General features: G+C 41.7%; 1 protein-coding gene across 2 annotated transcripts in view; it reads right to left on the reverse strand.

The window, feature by feature from the left end:
- CDH13 (cadherin 13) overlaps positions 1-22176 on the reverse strand; it is a 1023179-nt gene that overhangs the window by 788196 nt on the left and 212807 nt on the right. For both annotated transcript variants that reach the window (XM_015083822.3, XM_053210797.1), the window contains exon 2: positions 13753-13864. In XM_015083822.3, coding sequence (XP_014939308.2) covers positions 13753-13864 — 112 coding nt within the window. The remainder of the gene's footprint in view (positions 1-13752; positions 13865-22176) is intronic.

The following is a 22176-nucleotide window of genomic DNA, read 5'->3' on the forward strand; positions in this document are numbered from 1 at the left end:
CTACCACCTATGGCCAATTTCAGACCCAGTAAGATGAGACCCCCTTCTCAAGTACACTCTACTTTCCCATCTCATGAGGAGGAAGAACGGCTCCCCGCCCCCAAACAGCCCAGCCAATGAGAGACCATCACAACTCAGCCAATGAAAAGCCTCTGTACTTCAAACTCCCAGTTTACTCCAATGGCCTTTTTGTTTACAACAGCCTTCCTGACTAGCTCCTTTCCTTTCTAAAAGGGGCGCTTCTCTGCTTTGTGCTGTGGACTCCCCAGTGGTTTTGCCACAGCTTGCTTGTCTGGGATTGCAATGCTCGGCTATCCCGAAATACCAACCACCCCCCAACCCCCCAACACACACACCTTTTTTTTTTGCTGGTGAAAATTACCAGAGGTTTTATTTTTCAAGTTAACAGCCCCATTGTTTACTACTTATTGAAGGTTGCAGACTCAGTGAAATTACATGTTGATTTGTAGATCTCTGTATAGTAGAGATGCCAATAATGTTAAGCAGAAAAGATAACTCCAAAGGTTATAGTTTCCTGCCCTGTAGGACATTAGCCAGCTCTGTATGTGAACTAGCAAACTGATGCTAACATTTCCTCCTGATTAAATCACCACAGATACCTAGATCCTACAATGTTCTTTGACCTGCCTTAGAGTGCTTTTTAACTGGTGAGTTTGGCCCTGTATTCACCTTGTATTGCTACATGAGTCACGTTTTTAATTTGTTGAAAATTATATTTTCACAGCTCTTTTATTGATTGATTCATTGACTGATTGCAAAAGGAACAGTCTGTGGTGCATTGAAACAAAAAACAATCTCTCACTATAGCAGGTTTGAAAAGCACTGTCCTAAACTCTGAGTTCCTGTTGCTGAACCTCTTGGAACTTCTTTACTTCCTGTCCTTTTTGAGGTCTTCTCATTTGGGGCTTTGGATGAACCTGTGAGCTCCACAGCTTCCTCCCATTAACTCCTTTTCTTTAAAGTCTTGAGTTGGTCGCGATTCATCAGAACTGATAAAGTCACTGAATTGTAATTACAGCTGACAAAGTGTTTCCTAACACAGAACTCTTTAACCTCTCCTTAGGTACACAAAGAGAGAATACCCACCACAGAGAAGTGCCTGATCAAAAATGTACATGATGAGAACAAAAAGTTTGAATGGGCCTGCCCCAAAAGTAAAGCAGGCAACTTAGGACATTAAAAAAATTTTACATACATCTTGATCTTAGGTCTTACCCACCCCAGAACTGCCTTGCTCCAAAATAAACAAAACGCCTGGAAGCTTGATCAGAGCTGCCATGTGCCAGGCCCCATGCCTTTTCCTAAGGGCTGTTGCCCTTCCCCCATCCCTCGTGAGTGTGGCAAGGACGTGGTTCTAGCCCGTGCCCTCCGTGCCCCACTGGACACTAGGAGTGGATGGCCACTGGGCCACATGCCCATGGGTACCCACCTGACAATCCCAGTTGCTCTCTATTTCAGAACCCCCTAGTCTTGTTCCCTTCCTCAGTGCCTAGAATGTGAATCTGGATCCTTCTTCTGGCCTGGTTCATCCCTACTCACCCTCGCTTTCTGTTTTTAATCCGGCAAACTTCCTTCCACTGAAAAATGCAGCGCTAACCATATTCCTTAGAGGTTTTGACTCATATTTTGAACTGTTTTTCAAGCACTAATTATTTCTTTCATGTTATTCAGAATCAATGTTCCTTATTTGGAAAGTCCCCCCACCTCCGTGGATTTAATGTATACATATGAAAATTAAAACCACTTTTAGCTAAAAATAGATCCTCTGGGAGGGCTCCAGAATCAGCTGACATGCACAGTTAGGAGGAACCTGGATGGCTGACAACTATTTTGGCTTCAAATTAGAATGAAATAGTCTGGTGCAGCGGTTGGCCACTTTTCAGGGGTGGCCTGCCAAGACATCATTTACAAAGTTGCTCACAAGGAGGAACGGGATTGTGGGGGGCAGCTAGAACCTGGAGTCTGAGCTGCTACCACACTCCACTGCCCCCAGAAGCAGCTGGCATGTGAAGAGGCCAGCCGAATGTTTTAGCAGAATTGAGGTCTGCAGTGTTTCAAGGGAATCTTCTCCTAAGGAGTAGTTTTGCATTTCTGAAATCCAGGAGGCTCAGCATACCAAAAGTGTTTTCATAACTCATTTGGCACAAAACCCAACCTGAATTGATGTGATGGTCCTTATTTATCCTGCTTTGGGTAAATAGTCATATGTTTTGCCGCAAAAATATCTGTTTTATTACACAGCATTGCCCCATAACCCCCTGGTGGAGCTGTGTAATGTATAGCATATGCAATTTATTACTCCCTGAGTTGCAAAACACATCTGATTTAAGGCTGGGAGGAATCACTTCTCAAATGCTTCCTGGGAGCATCCTTTTAACATTTAGCCCAAAGAGACCAAGCATGAGGCAGCAGTGTGTGTGTGTGTGTGTGTGTGTGTGTGTGTGTGTGTGTGTGTGTGTGTTAGGGGTGGGTGTGATGGCACATACCCTGAGAACATGAAAGTATCGAAAAGGGAGACCCAGAGGAAGTAGGAAGAAACCGCGTTCTATTTCAAAGGAGCCAAGCTTTGCTATCTGTACCACCTTTGGTAGATGCTGGTGCTGCGTGTTCCAACAGCATCATTCTATAGACATTCGCCTCCCTGGCCTTATTCCTTCAAATGATAAAATATACCAACCTTTAGGGGCACCTGGTTGGCTCAGTCAGTTGAGCATCTGACTCATGATTTTGGCTCAGGTCATAATCCCAGGGTCGTGGGATGGAGCCAAGTCGACTCCACGTTGAGCATGGAGTCTGCTTGGATTCTCTTTCCCTCTGTCCCTCCCCACCTCTCTACAATAAAATTTAAAAATTAAAAAAATGTGTATGCCAACCTTTATATAGAGCTTGCATGTCATTGGCACTGTCCTAACACCTACCTGTGTTATCTTGATCAACCTACAAAACATTACTACTGTTTTACAGATGAGGAAACTGAGGAGCTGAGAGGTTGGCTGAGAATGTCACCACTGTAAGTGATGGAACTAAGCAATCCAATGCAGGCACCCTCACGTCAGCCCTATGAGGCTCTCAGGGTCACCCCGATCTATTCTCAAAAAAAGGGGGATGGGGTGCTTCTATGGGAGGACACTGAGCATAGCTTTTCATGTGGAGAGAACACACAGAGTCAGAAGATCAGATCATGTTTTTCACCATTTTCTGAGATACTGGATACTTTAATCAACCTTCACGCCCTCATCTATAAAATGGGGTTTATAATCCTATCTTACAGAGTAGCTGATTTGATTAAATGGATAAAATAGTAGCCCCTTTCCTGGATCAGAGAATCTCAAACTGAAAGACCTATTCTCATCTTAGGGCTCTTGACTCATGTGGTCCCTCTACCTAAATGTTCACCGGCCCAGTCTCCCTGCTCATAATACAGGCTCAGGTTCCCAGAGAAAACTCCTCAGCAGCCCATTCTATAGCAGCCATCCAAAAATCTCCATCGTGAATCTCCACCATATGCCTGTGTCTTATTTCCTCCATAGTATTCTTCATCAGATTTTCACATATTGTTTTCCTGTGTTCTTAGGAGTTTATTCTTATCCTGTCTGTACCTCTGTTTCCACAAGAATGAAAGTGACAACACAGGAGACATCTTTTTTACTCTGGTTCAGTTTTATCCCTTACATCTAGTACAGGGCCTGGCATAAGGTAGGTGACCATTCTGTGTTTCTTAAATCATTAATTAAATGAATAGTTGGGAATCCACGTATATCATTTCCTTTCTTATATCCTATTTCTGTCTCCAGAAGGAAAATGTGAAGTTGGCCAAATACAAAAAAAAAAAAAAAAATGCTTGGGGATATTTTGACTGGCAAGTATTTCCACCTCTTGTCCTCTCACTTTCAAGCCAACAAAAATTTCGTGAAAATTAACATGAAAAGGATAGAGGGCACCACAATGATCAGAATGTGTGTAGATTTGGGCTATTACAGGATAATAAGATCTTCTGCCTTTTCCCAGTTTATGTTTTGATGCCTTACTCATTAAGTAGCCCAATTCATGTGGTTCTAATACCTTGAATTAGGAGATGCTCCTGCAACATCCGTATGTTCCTGTGTTCTTACTCCCTTGAAGAAAAGCAGAAATAAAAGAGATTTACATCAGCTCCAGAACCATGTGAGCAAAGACACTCAACAGGTTGAAGAGTGAGGCCATATGGCATCACATTGGATTTGACAGTCTTAATTAGGCAATCTGCTCACCAGCACCACCAGTGAGCAACCCGGGGTGAGAGTGTCCTCATTCCCTGCCACCTGAGAACATTTCCATGTGTGTGTGTGTATGCTGGCTTCTACAAATTCTTAAACTTGGGCACAGCCTGCCGTCATGGAATGCTGGTGCTCAAAAGGGCCTTAGCAGCAGAGTAAAACGCCCTCACGGTGGACTCTTGTTTTTTGCCAGCCCAGCATTGCCCCTTTCCTTCAGGGAACAGCATCTCCATTTCCCCAGTCCTGGCCAGCAGAAATACCAAAATCTCTTGACAGTGTGACTGGCTCAGGTATAGGTGCGTGAGCCCAAGTGGACCAGAAGACTTAGCCAGGAGATGTTTGCTGAAGCACTTGGAAAAGAGATGTTTCAAGTTGTTAAAATGAGAGAAGGAAATGCTGAGGTTTCTGGTCACCATCTTGGAGGCAAGTGACCTCTGAGAGTGAAGGCTACCAACACGAGAGAAAGCAGAACTGAGGGAAGAAGGGTGATACTGATGACGTCATCAGAGCCTCTAGATCCTGGTGTTCCTGAAGCAAGTTCAAGCCTCAAAAATCTCAGTCATGTGAGCTGATAATTTTATATGTTTTTGCTAATGCCAGGTGGAGTTGGGTTACTTTGGATCACAGCCCAAACAGCCCTGCTATAATGAGACTGATATACCCTTATTATGCAAATGGGGAAACAGAGGTGCAGAGAGTAAAGGGGTCACACAAGTCAGTGAGCTGGGATAGACTCAACTAATTATTCATTTCTTTTAGAAAACTTCTAGGGGAACCTGGGTGGCTCAGTCGGTTAAGCATCCAACTCTTGGTTTTGTTCTCATGGTTCGTGAGCTCGAGCCCCGCATTGGGCTCTGGGCTGACAGCTTGGAACCTGCTTGGGATTCTCTCTCTCTCTCTCTCTGACCCTCCCCTCTTGTTCTGTCTCTCAAAATAAATAAATAAATAACCTTAAAAAAAAAACTGTATGGCTTCCCTAGTCTAGACCCTTGGATTTCTCTGGGGCTCTGTTCCCACCCTTATTTTGTTTATATGTGCTCCTCGGTCATGCTCCCACCTCTCCTCAGATATACCTCCCAACCACCTCCATCTGAGAACTTTGCAGGTGGCTCCATAACAGCCCATGTCTCCCCACTCTTCTTTCTCATCTCCTATTCTGAACTTCTAGAAAGCCAGTCACACTGTCTGAACGCATGGTACTCCTTTCCACACATTATGTGTATTGATGATTCAAAACATTGAAAATAGATTTCAAAATCTTAGCCAATGCCAGCCAGCCCATACCCTCCCATCACTCAGCATTGTCTTCTGCTTCTCTGACCACCAAGAACAGTTACTGTCAGTAACAGCAGTGGTTTGATAAAAACAACACATGTGGTTGGTCTTTGCGGCACATCATTCAATCCATACACCAGTACTGGGGACAATGGTGATTTCATGGAGTGAATTTTTTTTTTAAGATTTTTAAAAATATTATCTTAAGTATAGCCTGCCCCCCCCCTGTGGGGCCTGAACTCACAACCCCGAGATCTAATGTCTCATGCTCTACCAACTGAGCCAGCCAGGTGCCCCTTCATGGAGTGAATTTAGATGCCTATAAGGGGCAGGCAGAATGAACGAGGAAGCCGACTGGATGATAAGAGGACAGCAGAGACTGGAGGGGCACAGGGAAGATCTCAGCTACTATTATCACTACACTACTTCTGGCAGCTAATATTCTAGTGCTTTCTATAGGCCAGCCACTATTCAGAGCCCTTTAGATAGATTAATATTTAATCCTCAGAGCAACCTATAGAGGTTACCACCATTATAATACTCATTTTACAAATGAGGAAGCTGAGGCACAATGAGTTTTTTGTGTTCCTCTAACTTGCCCAAATTACTTAGCTGATAATGACCCGACCTTGGATTTGAACCCAGGCAGCCTGCCTCTGGGATCTGTATTCTCCAGGCCTAATCTTCCCAGAAGTTATGAATTTTTCAACGTTTATTTATTTTTGGGACAGAGAGAGACAGAGCATGAACGGGGGAGGGGCAGAGAGAGAGGGAGACACAGAATCAGAAACAGGCTCCAGGCTCTGAGCCATCAGCCCAGAGCCTGACGCGGGGCTCGAACTCACGGACCGCGAGATCGTGACCTGGCTGAAGTCGGACGCTTAACCGACTGCGCCACCCAGGCGCCCCATTATGAATTTTTAAAAAGTGAAATTCTCAATGTTGACAACAAATTCTTTTCATTAAATATTTTTCGCTAAACACTTCCACACTGAGCAGCCAGACAGGACCTATCTGTGGGGCAAATTTAGCCCAGGGCTGACAGTGTGATTCCTCCAGCCCATTTATTTCTTCCATTCTGCTGATAAGAAAACTACAGGAGCCCATCTGCATTAGATTCCTCACCTGATTGGGCCCCTCACTCCATTACTTCATATGTTTCCTACTCTTCAAAGCACAACGTAGCACCCGAGTTCAACGGAAGGATCTCTAAGCACTTCATTATAGCCCTCTCCAAGAACACAAGGTTTGTGTCCCTTTTATTCTGTATTTACTATATCACCTTACATTTATAAAATGAGGTAGTTAATATATTTATGAAGACTTTAATAATATTAATTGAATGATTATGAGATTGTCACAAATATGTTGATGGGGTGGAAAAGCAAACCCATACAAATACTACATCCCTATATGACTCTATTTAAATATAGGAACAACTCTCATTAATGTAAATAGGAGTCCACATTCTGACCCAAAGTATAGTCACCTTCATAATGTGGAGTGAACTGAGTGGCCTCAGAGTAACATTTGTTGGCATATCCCAAAAGCTTAAATAAATATACCACTTGAAACTCTAACCATATTCAGATCTATCCAAAATGCTGTACAGGGGATGGTCAAGTATTTCATTAATCATTTAATTAATCTCCCAACTTGAGGGAAAATATGAGTCAGTAGTGCAAAATACAATCAGAAAATGGAAAATAAATTATCATTGTTTTTATTTTAATCACAAAAACTAAAAACAAAAATAAAAGAGCTTGGGAAGTTCACAAGAATATAGACACATAAAAGACAGAGAATATGGACACATAAAAGCCCAAGTGAGCTTGAACTCAGGAAGCAGGCATTTTCTCCACCTGCCAGGTTGGAAAGTTCATCCATTTATTACCATCCAAATGAAATCTTTTCAGCAGGGTCAAAAGGGCCTTTGTTTTGACATTTAATTCACTGGCAATGTATTTCCTACGTTAGGATGCAAAACACCTCTCACATTGCTTTTTCATTAATTGCCTTCATTTTTCAAGTTCCCTGTTTGATTTATAGTCAATTAAAAACACCCTCAAAAGCCATGACTCATGTATGTTAAGTACAAATATGATTAATGCAACACCATGCACTCCATGGATGACCCGGCTACTAACCAAGGTCAGTGTCAAGGTGGCATGACCAACCAGTGTCCTGGTAAAAGAAACTCATAGGGAGGGTGGAAAGCCAGGAGTGCAGGTCATGGACAATCTGGTACTAACTGGATCCATTATAAACAAGGAAAAAGAGGTACTTTTTTGTATTTTTTTAAATAATACAGAGGAAAAATGAAACTTGGTTATGAACAGAAAAAATACAACACAGTAGAAATTCTCTGTCTCAACCAGGCTGATGAATGTAGATAGGGAAATTAAGGGGCAAATTTCTTTGATGTGCCACCCTTAACATCAACAAAAACTACAAGAGACTAGACCAGAGAACTATGGATAAGAACCATGGGACTGAAATCCTGGGTTCAAATCTTGACACTGACAAATATGAGTGATATGATCTTGGGTAAATTGCTTTGCCTACCCCAGCCTTAGTACCCTTACCTCTAAAATGGGCACATGAGAGTATTTTGTCCTTTAAGGCCTGTTATGAGGTTCAAGGGGGCACTCCACACACACTGGTCAACACCCATGACGCTTTTGCAAATCCCAACATCTGTTCCTAAGGTATGCATATTTTCTTACATTTTCCAGAAATGCTCTCTCTCTCTTTTCTTGCTGTCAGTGTGGGCATACAGCCTGTCATAAGGAAATCACTTAAGACTTATCCGTGCCTTTGTAGAAAAATGAACATATTGAAACTTCAGAACAATATCATAAAAGTCAATAGTAAAAAAAGAACATCAACCTTTTGATGAGGCTTTTGATATGTGATCTCCCAACAAAATGAGGTAAATAAGGACCTTTGGCACTTTCTCTTACAAAGGAAGATTTATTCATATTAAAGAACTGCCTTCTCTGCTGTAATTAGTCCTTATTCCTGTTTTGTTTGTTTTTTGATGCCAAATGATCTTTTATTTTATTTTTATGTTTTTCCAAATGACCTTTCAAAAGAACATTCTTACTAAAGTAAATGGTAGTATTCTCCCTCTATCTCATCTAACTGCTTTCTTTTTTTTCTCTTTTTTCATATCCAGGTTTAGAAAAATGTTTAAAAATATGTTTTAATCAACCCAAGATTTAAAAAAAGTTCTATTGGTTCATAGAGTTCAAATCTTAAAAAATCACTCACTTCTTCAGATTTTTAATACCCATGATTTGTCTTCTATAAAGCCTGGACTAGATAGGCACTATAGGGAAATTGAACCCATCTAAGGTCCATGAATAACAGTAATAATAACAACCATAGCAGCAACAATAGCAATAGTGACAGTAATAATAATTGCAGCTTTAATTTATTCACTGCATTTTCAATGCATTCTACACATTTCTTCATCGATAATCACCAATTCTAAAAGTAAGAACCGCTACAATCCTTCTTAGATGAGATCATCAAAAACTCAGAGGGTTCAAATGACTTGCTCATGGCCAGCCCAGCCTTAACATGACTGGCAAATAGAGTATGAACAGAAATTGCGGGTCACTTTTGAGCTAAAGTGGCTAAACCTGTGGTTCTCCCATACTTTCTCTTGTCCCCAGCCAAGTGACATAAGAATGACTGGAAGGCTCAGAATGGTAGGACCAACTTGGAAGCAGCCTGAGTCCTCAAGTTCCTGTGTGGAGGGCAGACACTTGGAGTAGAGCTACCCAAGAAGTAGCCCAACCTGTATCCTCATGACCTGAATGAGAAATAAACTTTCATTGTGTTAGCTCACTGGAGTTGTTTGATACCAGGCCTATTCTAACTAGTGCAGGTTGATGATTAAAAGTGTAATTGTATGGCTTGTAACTCAGATGCAGTAATTTATCTGTGTGTAACTGTGTCTGTGTGTCTGTGTCTTTCTGTGTGTCTGTGGTCCACAATAAGTGATCGAGGAAGAATGAACAAGAAGAGGCAGGAAAGTGTTGGCCTGATAGCGCCTGGATGGCCAATGGGGTGTCCTTTCTGGACACTGGAAGTTGGAGACAACCCATAATTGAAGCTGGAGGGTCATGAGTATGGTTCCCCTAGCTACCTTGATGATCAGAGATCTCTACATAATGCTAGGAAGATGTGTCTGAGCTGATGCGGCCAGGGCAGAATAGTCTGTTCTGTAATTTTGCAGAACACAAAATAGTCAGGGGCTTATCACTTGGTCCTTTTCCACCTCAGCTGGTAGCTGCTCAGTTTTCCAGGCCACTTACTCTTCTGAAGCCTGGGTGTCGACTGGGAGTGTATAAGCAGCATCCCTATTCAGAGATCACGGACTCAAGATGGTGAGTACCAGAATCACATGATTTTCATGTTGCAGATAAGCAAGCAACAACACAAACCCATTAAGAGAATTCAGGGTGTTGGAGGCCTTGAGGGAACCCTTACCACAAACCCCTTAAAGATTCCTCCCTGAATACAAAGGCCTTGAATAGATATCTCCTGAGTTTCTGCCTTCTAAACTGTCCTCTCCCTTCTTCTTGTACTTCTCATAAAAAAAAAAAAAAAAAAGGAAATAGCCACATCTTCCCAGCTCATCTTTCAAGACTGGGATGAAGGCAGGAAACTTTTGTCCAAGTTACCATGAGTTGGGGACTTTGCATCACACCGTGAAAGATACAATGAAAGAGCTCCCCTGGTTACATTAGAAGAAATAGTGGGACACCATGTTTTGATCCTAGAAGCTTGTTGAAAAATGGCCTTTTAAAGACGAAAGCAAGTCTAGTTAGTGGAAAGGAGAGTAGAATAAAGAGTTATTTGGATGTGAAGAAAATAAAAGGCTTTAGAACAACTGAAGGAAAGATGTATTGGAGTGAACAGTGAATAAAATATTAGGGAAATAAAAGGAATGGAGGTGACCATTAGTAACAGTTAAAGGAGAAAAAGATAAGTCATTGAGAATTGAAGAAAAAGATGAAAAAGGATAAAAGGAAATATTACTGTCTGAACAAAGAGAGCAGGAAGCCGTGGACAGAATAAACATTCTCTATAGCCTGCTAAAAGCTGAACACAGAATTGGTTGAATGTAAGTATGGGGTATGAGCAGATATAATACGTCTGTCAGGCAAGGACACAAGACTTTCAGACAACTTTACAGAATGGTGAAAAGTGTAGACATCAACTGATTGATTATGCTGTGTTTACACCTTCTACAAGACCAAACTTTGTAATGATTGGAAACCAAAGCTCTTAAGTATTGTAAAGAAACAGGAAAAATGGAAAATACAAATGCCATAAGTGGAGTTGAAGAGATGTTACTAGCCTGGTGTCTTTTAACCTAAAATTTTATTACCTAAAACATCAATTTTGTGTGTGCCTGTGTGTGTCTGTGTGTGTGTCTGTGTGTGTGTGTGTGTCTGTGTCTGTGTGTCACTAAAATGATCCTAACCATTTCCTGGAGCTTAGTATACAACTTCAAGTATTTTTTAGCTTTCTGGTTCTGTTTGATTCTTTTCCATTTTCACCCAGATGTTAGCCTTGTGTCAATATGGCCTTCGTTCTGAGAGTACCCACCACTCACCAGTTTCTTGGTTAATCACATTTTCAAGAGATAGAAACCATAGGGAAACCCATGATAGAAACAGAATGAGAGAGGGGAGAGGGAGAGAGAGGGAGAGAGTAGGGGGAATGTTCATTGGCTAGGGGGAAACTTCTTCAATACTCCGGACTTTTCCTTTCCTCTAGAACAGAGCAATACTTTGCTACTTCTTCTAGAAATCCAGATTTTTCCCAAACAATATTCAGTAGGCATTCTCAAGTCTATGGAAACTTTCTTCTTCGTTTAGGTACAATTAACCTTATTCTCAGGGCCTAACTCATAACAGTCTATGTATATTGCTTTGAGGTGAACTCAGAAGTACCAAACCAGATCTACTCTTCGTATTTTTTTTAACCCTACGAAGACATATGAACCTACAGTTTCACCGAGAGGGGAGCTAGTCAGATTTTGCTGATCCAACAATTTACATACAAATTCATATATAAAATTTTAAATATCCTCAATTCCCATATTACTGACTTTTCCTAAATGTGCTATCATTGATAATCAAGCTGGTTCCATTTAGCATTTACTAGCTTACACAGAACCAACAACCATAACCCACATAATTACTTAGGGGATTAAAAAAAAAACACAGATACACACAAAACTGTGATATTGGAATGTACAGTATGGTCTGGTTTAAATTAAAAAGATCCCCCAAAGTATGATTGTTTCCAGCTTCTCAGCGGTGAATTAAAAGCTGTTTGGTGTCGCGAGGATTACAGAAGCAATCACATTTATGGGCCTGCTTTGCATACCAACTCTATTAATTTCCATACTCAGGGTGGTTTCACATTCCCACCCATGTTAATATACGTGCCATTTGGGATAACCACTTGCAAAAAAGAAAAAAGAAAAGAAAGAAAAGGGAGAGAGAGAGAAAGAGAGAGAGAAAGAGAAGAGAGAAGATGAGACAGATAAGAGAAGAGCCAGAAAAATGGTTCTCTTAAACAAAGTTCCCTTTGAAACACATTGATTCTGATAAATAGAAGACTCAAAAGACAAATGAGGGTTCCTGATGGTCTGACTCAAAAGTCACACTCAAGGATCAAATTAACATGAAATCACATATTGGAATTCCTTCCTATGCCGATCCCGCACCTTGTCATTGCAGACTCTAATTACTGACATGATTTCATTGGTGTAATTGCATCAAGATGCTCACGGACTTCACCTTGGGTAGCTGCCTTGCTGCTCAGCATTGCGTCTTCATTACCGTGTTCCTTTCAACTCTTAAAATGTGTTCCAGCCTCACAGAATAATCCAATCACGCAGGCTGGTTTTGTTTTGTTTTGTTTTGTTTTGTTTTCCTTTCCTTTCCTTTCCTTTCCTTTCCTTTCCTTTCCTTTCCTTTCCTTTCCTTTCCTTTCCTTTCCTTTCCTTTCCTTTCCTTTAAACATACCAGCCACAGAGCACAGGAATGAAGGAGTATGGTCAGTGTGGAAGGCAAACCTGAGACCGTAAGGGCAAATGCACAATAATCTTCCCTAAAGGGACCTTGAACATCTGACCAAATTAAATCACTGTTTTCATATCCTTCATTCCTGGATGTTAAAAAATGGTGCTCAAGAGTCTACAGTTAAATGGTTATTTGCCTACCATCAATTTTAAATTCTATTGTGCTAAAACTATGCTCACCACACATTTAGCAATGTACGCCCTACTCTCCTGAAGATAAAACAATGTGATGTTGGCATTAAAAATAGGAAGAGATGATAACCACAGATCTGACAGGAGAATATTTTCATTGGAATTTGGGGGGATTTGAGTTTACTCCACAAAATAGCCAGTAGAGTTTCTGAATCTTTCTTTTTTTTTTTAAATGATTTTATTTTATTAATTTTTTAAACATGATTTATTGTCAAATTGGCTAATATACAGTGGGTGGAGTGTGCACTTGAGTTTTGGGGTAGATTCCCATGGTTCATCGCTTACATACAACACCCAGTGCTCATCCCAACAAGTGCCCTCCTCAACGCCCATCACCTATTATCCCCTCTCCCCCAAGCCCCCATCCTCCCTCAATTTGGTCTCTGTATTTAAGTCTCTTATGGTTTGACTCCCTACCTCTGTGAATCTTTCTGAAGAGCCTCAATTAGCCTTCAGAATAGGAGTTTTGAATTCCTAGGACTAAAAATTCCCAGAAGCCAACCTGCTCTCACCATCATTTTGACCTAACACTACGCACAAGAAATCCCGATCAAACATCAATCCATGGGAAGACAATGGTTTTGCGCTCAGGGATCTGCTCAAGTGAAATGGATTTCGTTTCCTTACTCACGTTAGAGACTGGTGGTCCCCTTTTCTGGGAGTAGTGGGGAAATGCTCACCGATGACAAAATACTACAAAGCGATACACAACTACTCTGTTCACCTCTCAGCTAACAAGGCCCTAGGTCAAGAGCTTCCACCCTGGGTCAAGCAGAGACAGAAAACAATCAGAAAACACTTAGCTTAGGGAATACCACATCCTGAGACACATTCTCAGACATTGGTGAGTTCGAACACAAAAATGGGCCAGAAGAATCATCAAGTGACATTGCTTACAGTTTAGAATCGCCTGGTCCTCAATGAACTGAGCCGGCTGATCGATATGGAACAATTTCTGCTGAAATCCAGGCGTGCAGTCCAAATCTTCTGCAGATGTTAGCAGCAGCACCTGAGAAAAAAACCGAAGCCATCAATATTTTAACTGCGGCTTATGTGTTTGCCCTGCTAACTTTTACCAAATCTGTGACTTTTAGAAATGAGCTGAGGTTTTAATTTTATTTCCCAAATGAAGAGGTAAGTTGATATTTCTCCCGTGGCTGCCAACAATTCGTTTTGGCGATGAGATTTGGAAAACACGCAAATGGGAACAGCTGCTGCAGTTTCCATTAAGTTGCCGTTAAAGAAATAACTTTGTCAGATTTTTACACCTGCTAAGACTCTCACCATGGTTTCTATGTGTGAAATTTCGTTACAAAAACAGTCAATTTCATATGATGCCTGAGCTAAAACCAACTTCACTGTCACAGATGCAAAGGAGCAGTGCCATCTATAATGAGGAGGAAAGCACAACTATTCCATTGGAAATTACTTCCCAAAGGAATTCAGGGCCCACTAGACCTTTGCAATCCAATGTGGTGGCCTTAAGACACTCACAGCTACTAAGCATGTGAAATGTAGCTGGGCTGAAAATGTCAGTGTAAAATACATGTAGGATTTTGAAGACTGACTACAAAAAATTAAAAAAATAATGTAAAATAATTAATAATTTGTATATAGATTACTGTTCAAATAATAATATTTTACAGACCGGACTAAACAGATATGTTGTTAAAGTCAATTTTACCACTTTCTTTGTACTTGTGTAAGTTTGGCTACTAGAAAACCTAAAATTCACAATTGCTTCCAAAAGCTCAGCTTTGTCTTTGCAAATCCTTGGGGTTCTTCATCCCAGAGTCAAAAATTTAGGCTATATGTTTTGGAATATAATAGTAGGTGACACACTCCTGGGCAAGGGGTAATTCAGTAAGGCAAGGAAGAGTCGCAGGTTTAGTAGGCAAAGACTACAAGCCCTGTGAAGATAGGAATTACCTCTTTTTCCCCAACTTTGATACCAAGGACCTACCATATATACTGGCACAGATTACATGCTCCATAAAACTTAACATACAATTGCTAACGTTTTTCAGCCTTTAGTACATGGCAAGAAAGTCTACGTTTGCTATGCATCATCTCCTTTAATCCCCACAGCAGCCCTATGATGTATTTAGTATTTTAAATGTTTATTTACTTTGAAAGAGAGAGAGAGAGCAGGGGAGGGACACAGAGAGAACAAGAGAGAATCCCAAGCGGGCTCTGCGCTGTCCACTCAGAGCCCAATACAGGGCTCGAACTCATGAACAAGTTGAAATCAAGAGTTGGTCGCTCAACTAACCGAGCCATCCAGGTACCCCATATTTAATTTCTTATAGGAAATTAAATTCTTACATTTTACAAAGGGCCTGATGTTCTTACACGTTGGCCCAAGATCCAAGATTGTAGAGCTGGGACAGGTAGAGCCAGGATCCAAATCCTGGCTTAGGTGTCCTCTGAGATGGATCAGGGTCAGAGCTCCTCCCAGACCCCACAGGCTTTCCACACCCTAGGGCAGGACTTTACATTTGGCTGAGCTACTTCTCTGAATCCCATGGAAGGCTGCTTTAACACCATGGTGCCAGCAGAGAGCGTTCGGAGATTCTCAGTAGCAGCCCTCCACCATACCAGGTGGGAACTGGTGCACAAATACCTCAGCTCTCTCCCCCTCTGGAGCCATACCTGGGAGGCAAGTGTTCTGTCTCCCCATTTCCACTGGAATTCAACTCCAGTTGTCCACAGTGGCATCTAGCTTGATAACTCCTCTTCCATTCACTGCCTTTTCTTCCCTGGCTCATTTCCTCAACTCCTGTTGGTATTTCTCCGACACCACTCTCCAAAGAAAGCTACTTGCACTCCAATCCTTGACTTAGTGTCTGCTTCTTGGGAAACCAAACTTTGATATTAGGATACAAACTCTTAACCACTGTACACAGCTGCTGAAGAAAACTAATTATCGTCCCCACCAGCAAACTCAAAGGGTTGTACACAAGGTTGGAAGCTGTGGAACCCGGGCTTCTCTGTAAATAACAGCCCACTGAAATGCACTGAACCCCAAGGAATAAGACAAAGAATCAATCTTTGGAGGTTCACGGTGTGGTCAGACTGAGGAACATCAGAGAAATTGAAATGGGGGAATCATCACCCTGACTGACATCATCTCTCTAAAATCAAAGGGGTTAGGGTATTATTATAGCTCTGTACCTGAGCAATTCTGCTTGTGAAACTTCCCCTTGCCTGCAGAGCAGGCTCTGGTTAGATTGCTTCCGAGGCAGTCATAATGCTAACACCCCAAGGGGCACACACACAGAATGCAGATTCAGGACTCAGAATAATTTGCTGGCGATTTTGCAAGCAGAAAATCTTTAACTGGCCAACAGCTAATTCAGTTAAGTAGCAAATGGTCAAAGGTGGCCTCCAGGCATCCTGCGCCTACAATTATACCTTAACCTTCTAATCAGCTAATTCTGCCCTCAACCCCAGACCAGTAAACCAGTCACCTCGTAGGAACTAAGGAGATACCATTTCTCTCTGGATCCTGAGGATAAGAATCCAGAACTGATTGAGAGGATGGAAGAGCTGAGCCCCTGTTCTTGTCTCTCTGTAGCTCCTTCTCCTTCCTGATTTCTTGGTGGGCTCTATTCAGGATTCTTCTGGAGTCAGGAAGGAAAAATAAACCTTTCCCAATGGCTAACCCTCAGGGTGGGTGGGAGGAGTCAAAAGACTCCCAGAGTTTCAGCTTGGTTTTATAAATTCTCCCACCCACTAAAATTCAGGTTAAATGCTTTTAATGGAAAAACAGGCAGCAGTCTCCTGGGCAAGGTGTGACTTAGGAAGTAAGAGAGAGCCCCTCCTCCCTGCATTCAGTTCATTCACTTAGTCCTCCAAATTTATTATTCTCCTGGGGATTCAGCAAGCACTCTGTTAGGTGCTGTTCTGGAGCCTGTATAGAAGCATAATAATGCAGTAATTAAAAGCAAAAACTCCCGAGTCTTTTCCTTGGTTCAAATCTTGGCTCTTTACTGACTGACAGTAACAGAAATATGGGGAAATGAGATGTGAACTGAGAGGAGCTATACGGACTCAATGGATGGTGTATCTAAAGCAACTAGAATAGTGTTGCACAGGATAGTGGTCAGCAAATGTTAGCTGTTAATGTGGAGCAGAAAAGGTGCCAGGCATTAGCAAATCATAATTTAATTAATTAACTAGAATTTAAATTGAAGGGAAATTACAGGTCTCTCTGGGAGCATGTCAAAGCCAGGGACAGGGAGTCTGATTTCATCTAGGGGGATTAGAGAAAGCAAATCCACAGAAGAGACATCTCTCTGCTTTGATCTCAAAGATGGGTCAGAATTAGCTAGATAAGTGGAGGGGAATATAGACTTGTCCTTTTAAGCCACACGCTCTGTGCTTTCACATGAATTCCTTTGTGTCTGTCTGGGTTTCATGTAACACATCTCTGCAATGACAAAACTTCATTTAAAAAACAATCCAGACTAATTTGGGGGCTCTTCCCCAACACTGACTTCCACCTGGGCAGTAGCGGTAGTTTCAACTTATTGCCATTGCCCCTTGACTTTTTAGCAGAATTTAAGCATATCTGTGCATGACTTTGTCACAGACACCCACCCTTCAATCTCAATCATACTGAGTTTGGTGGAAGAATGTGAAGAAGCATCCCTCTTTGGTTTAAAAGTATTTGGACATTAGTCCAGAACCAAGCAAGCCTATTCTTCAACATTATCAGATGTCACTCTTATAAATATATGACCTAGAGGGGTGCCTGGATGGCTCAGTCAGTTGAGTGTCTGACTTTGGCTCAGGTCACGATCTCACTGCTTGTGAGTTCGAGCCCCACGTCGGGCTCTGTGCTGACAGCTCAGAGCCTGGAGCCTGCTTCAGATTCTGTGTCTCCCTCTCTCTGCTGCCCACCCCCACCCTCTCTCTCTCTCTCAAAAATAAATAAACATTTAAAAAAATAAAAAAATATATACGACCTACATACACTTTCCCCCAAATCCTCTTTAACGTTTCCAGAATATATGCTATGAACAACATTCTGAACTGATCTTTAATGCCTTGGGAATTATGGTCTTCCTATATGGTTCTTTTGTTCATTTATGCATTACCTTGCACTTCATGAACAACAGGCAACCAATACACCTTTGAAAGCTCAGCAGTGATCGACTTTTGTGATCACCAAAGGATTTCTATTATTTGAAAATTACAATCAGTCTGCTTATGAAAGCAGATTCATGTTCAGACAAACTACAGGCACAGGACACAGCCACACTGGTTCTGTATGAATTCCCAGTTTATCTGCTGCCATTTACCAGCTGTAACCTTGGGCAAGCAACCTTCCGGGTCTCAGTTTCCTCAGACGGAAATGGGAACAATAATAGTATCTTAAGGTTATTATCAGGAGGAAGTGAGTTACTTGTTGTAAGGAGCCTTATGTAGTTCCAGGCACACAGTAGTTGCTCAAGAAATGTTTGCTATCATTATCATTGTTTCTATATATTACGTTTAAACCAATATACATGTTTCACTGGTATTCTATTGCCCAGGGTAGACATTCAGAGATGTCATCAAAAGATTACTTTAGTTGTTACTGTAAAACTGTTCAGTGTACAGACTGTGCTCAGAAATATTTCAAGGGAAACAGCAGGGGCCTGAGTCAGGTAGAGATGGGAGGGGAGTTGCATCTTGGGGTCAGGTGCACAATGAAAAACATCCGTGCCTGTTGCGAGCTGAGTTGTGCTGCTTTTGCAGAACACCAAGCATTCTTTAAAATGGTAGCCCAAAGCTCTGTCCTCTGTGTAAGAGCCCCTGCCCTAGACGAACACACCAATAGCAAAGCCTTACATCACACTCTTCATACCTGCTTCCTTTTTTTAGCGTCCATTTCTTTGCTGCTGTTTAGAGCTTTCTTTTTGAAAAAACAAAGGGTTTATGTTTATCCTGACAGGTAGTGATTCAAGAACATAGTCAACTTTGGAATTTGCTTCCAGGAAAAAAAAAAATTTTTTTTTCTGTCCCAGACTGCAGGTTGCCAACTGGCAGCATATGGGATGGATGTGGCCAGCAGATTTGGTTAGTTTAGCCATAGCAGTCTGTCATAAAAGTTAAATTATCATATTATAAAGAGTGCACCTCTCTTGGCTGTCCTTGTCTGCACCATCCCCCATATTACTTCTTCTGCTTGCTTGACTCCATTACACACATATCTGCCCCCCTGCCCCTGCCCTGTCCCCGACATTTGAATTTGCAACCCCTACTTTAGACTTTGGAAAGAGGCTTTTTAAGCAAAGAACGCTCCTTGTTACAAGGCTTTAGCTACTTGTCATAATGGTATCCATAACTGTGTGCTCCTGGCTCTGTTGTAGTGATTTCGGCCATGTGACTAAACTCTGGTCAACATAAAGGGAGTAAAAGGATTTTCCCCACTTCTTGGCCTGGCCCCTGAAATGCCCTCTCTTCCCCATCTATGAAAACAGAAAGGAAGGACTTCCAAGATGGTGGAGTCATCCAATAGAAAGAGCCCAGAAATCGGTCCCTGCTTAGAAGACAAGGACTTAGGAGAGAGGTACCCAACAAGGAAACCCCACATGCATTGTGGAGACCCTGAGATCTGGGGGTGTTTGCGTGAGTCAGCAGCTCACCTGCCCCACTCTATGCTAAACATGGAAGGGACAAGGACAGAGGGGCTTCTACACCACGGCATCACAGATACATCACCAGAGACCAGAGAGAAATATCAGGACTGAAGAAAGCTTAACACAACTGTATTCGAAGCAGCCATAAATAAAAAAAAAGAGAAGCTTCCTGCCACAAATAATTATCTCAGCAGGCAGTGAACAATCTCAGATCTCATCCTCTCTTAAGCCAGCTCCAAAATGGTATTTTCCAAGCGAACTCACTAGTGTCTCCTGGCCCCTGGTTGTTTTCCTCTCACTGACTCACTGCTTTTTGCTATTAGCGTGGATGGACAGTTACTTTATCCTTGCTACAAAACACCTCTGGTTTACTCTTGTCAAAGTCTGTCTATTGGACTCAGTTTGGAGGGGCTGAGATTGACGGGGAAGAAAGGCTACTGGCTCTGACTTGCAGGATATAAAAATGTTACAGCAATGAATTTTGATTGACTCTTTATCCTGCCAGAGTCCCCAGAGGGTTTATAAAGGCACTCTACCTACAGGGAAAGCATGGAGAAAAGAGGTATTTCAAAGACTTGCGTGGGCACACCCATGCCCACACACACACGTGCACGCACACGTGTGGGCACATGTCAATATCCTCACTGACATGTAAGGTCATGTCACCCACACTAGCTCTAAATCTGACCTCCTTACAATCTTCCTGGTGTTTCATGGCCACACAACACAGAACACCTGCCACCATCTTGGCCATAATGGAACAGACTCTTAGAAATGATTCTGTGAGTCTCGGGAAGATGAAGAGACAGAATACTACCAGTGTGGTGACTCCTTCATGCACAAGTTGAGTTGTTGAGTGTTGTTGCCTTCACACACAATTTGAGACCAACATCTAGATTTTATTTCCAACTGAATGCTACTCAGTATCTTTTCCTCAAATTGTTAAAAGGGAAGGTACAGAATTACGGTCCCCCAAAGATGTCCTCAGCTGAATCCCCAGAATCCGTGAATATGTTAGATTAAATAGCAATGGGGAATTAAGGTCAGCTGACTTTCCAGTAGGAAGTAGAGTGATTATCCTGGATTATCTACATGTAATCACAAGACTCCTTGAAAATGGAAGACTCAGCTGAAGAGTTCGAGAAAGAGATGTGGCAGTGAAAGCCAGGTCTCAGTGATGTGCTGTGACAAAGACTGAGTCTGCCAGTGTCCGCTGTGGAGGTGGAGGAAGAGACCACCAGCTAAGGAGGGCAAGAGGCCTCTAGAAGCTGGAAAAGGCAGAAACACAGATTTCCCCCTTAACCTCCAGAAGAAACTCAGCCCTGCTGACAACTTGATTTTAGCCCAGTGAGACCCATTTTGGACTGGTAACTTTCAAAACTATATGACAATCCATGTGTGCTGTTTTGGTTAATTTAATTTTTTTTAATTTAGTTAATTTTAGTTAATGCTAAGCATGTAGTAATTTGTTGCAGCAACCAGAGGAAACTCATACAGTCTACCATAGTGTTGGCCCCATAGTAGAGGCTCAGAAAACATTGGTTCCCTTTACTTGGTTTTTCAAGATGTAAATATAATCTGGGCAAACCAACAGAGAGGGAAGCATAGAGGAAGGAGGGAAGGAGGAGGAGTGGAGGGAAAGTGAGAAAGAGAAGAAAGGAAGGAAGATGAAAAAAGGCTCATGACCTTGGAACCTTGGGCAAGACTGTCAGAAGGTCATGAGGTGGAAACTGCTGTCTGAGTGCTCCATTCCTGAGCGCAAACAGGCACAGCCTCTTTTCTTTTGTCTTGGCAATTGTCCTTTCAAGTGGTGGGGCATTGAGATCTGCTGTTATGACAGAGTAGTTGGGTTCTTTTTTTTTTTTTTTTTCATTAATTCCCTTATTCAAAGTTTAAAATTTCTATTATCTGCCAGACCCTGGGATAGGTACTGGAGATGGAGAAATGAACAAAGCACTTGACAAACTTATTACCTAGAAGGAAAGGCAGACACATGGACAAATAATACAATACAGTATTTTCTATATGTTGTGAATTAGGAAGTGGTTCAAAAAAAAAGAATCTTGAGCTAGATTACCTGGGTTCAAATCCCAGTTTTAGCACTTAGTTGCTGTGCAATCCTAGGCAAGTTACTTAACTTCTCTGTGCCTTAGTTTTCTCATTTGTACAGTTCATCCAGTTACAATATCTGTTATTACTACTAACTGTTATTATTATTTTTATTAGGATAGAGGATTATGTAAAAAGTATTATATAAATATAGACAAAGGAACAACACCCTCATGTAATGAGACTAGGAACTGGGATGATGACACAGATAAGGCCATATTGGAAACATGATTGCCATTTTTCAAGTAGCAATGTATACTAAAGAATGTTCCATGCAAATTTTGGTAAATACAAACACCAAGACATGCCAGTTGAAGAAACAAGAAGCAATTTGGCAGGGATAACAAGCTTTGGGATGTTTTCAAGATTATTTGAAAGTGTTTTTGTCTTACAGGAGGATTGAGTTGACCGGGCATGTCCTCCTGTAGTCTGGCTAAAACAGAACCAAAAATAATTCACTCAATGAAATTATAGTTTTTGTGTAAATGGAATTAACTCTTTACTACTAAGATTCCAGGATTAATCAACTAGACTCGACTGGTAAATTTTAAAGGAGAAATTGTTTTGTAAGAATTTCAGTGAA

Source organism: Acinonyx jubatus, chromosome E2, assembly GCF_027475565.1.
Source record: "Acinonyx jubatus isolate Ajub_Pintada_27869175 chromosome E2, VMU_Ajub_asm_v1.0, whole genome shotgun sequence".
Classification (NCBI taxonomy): domain Eukaryota; kingdom Metazoa; phylum Chordata; class Mammalia; order Carnivora; family Felidae; genus Acinonyx; species Acinonyx jubatus.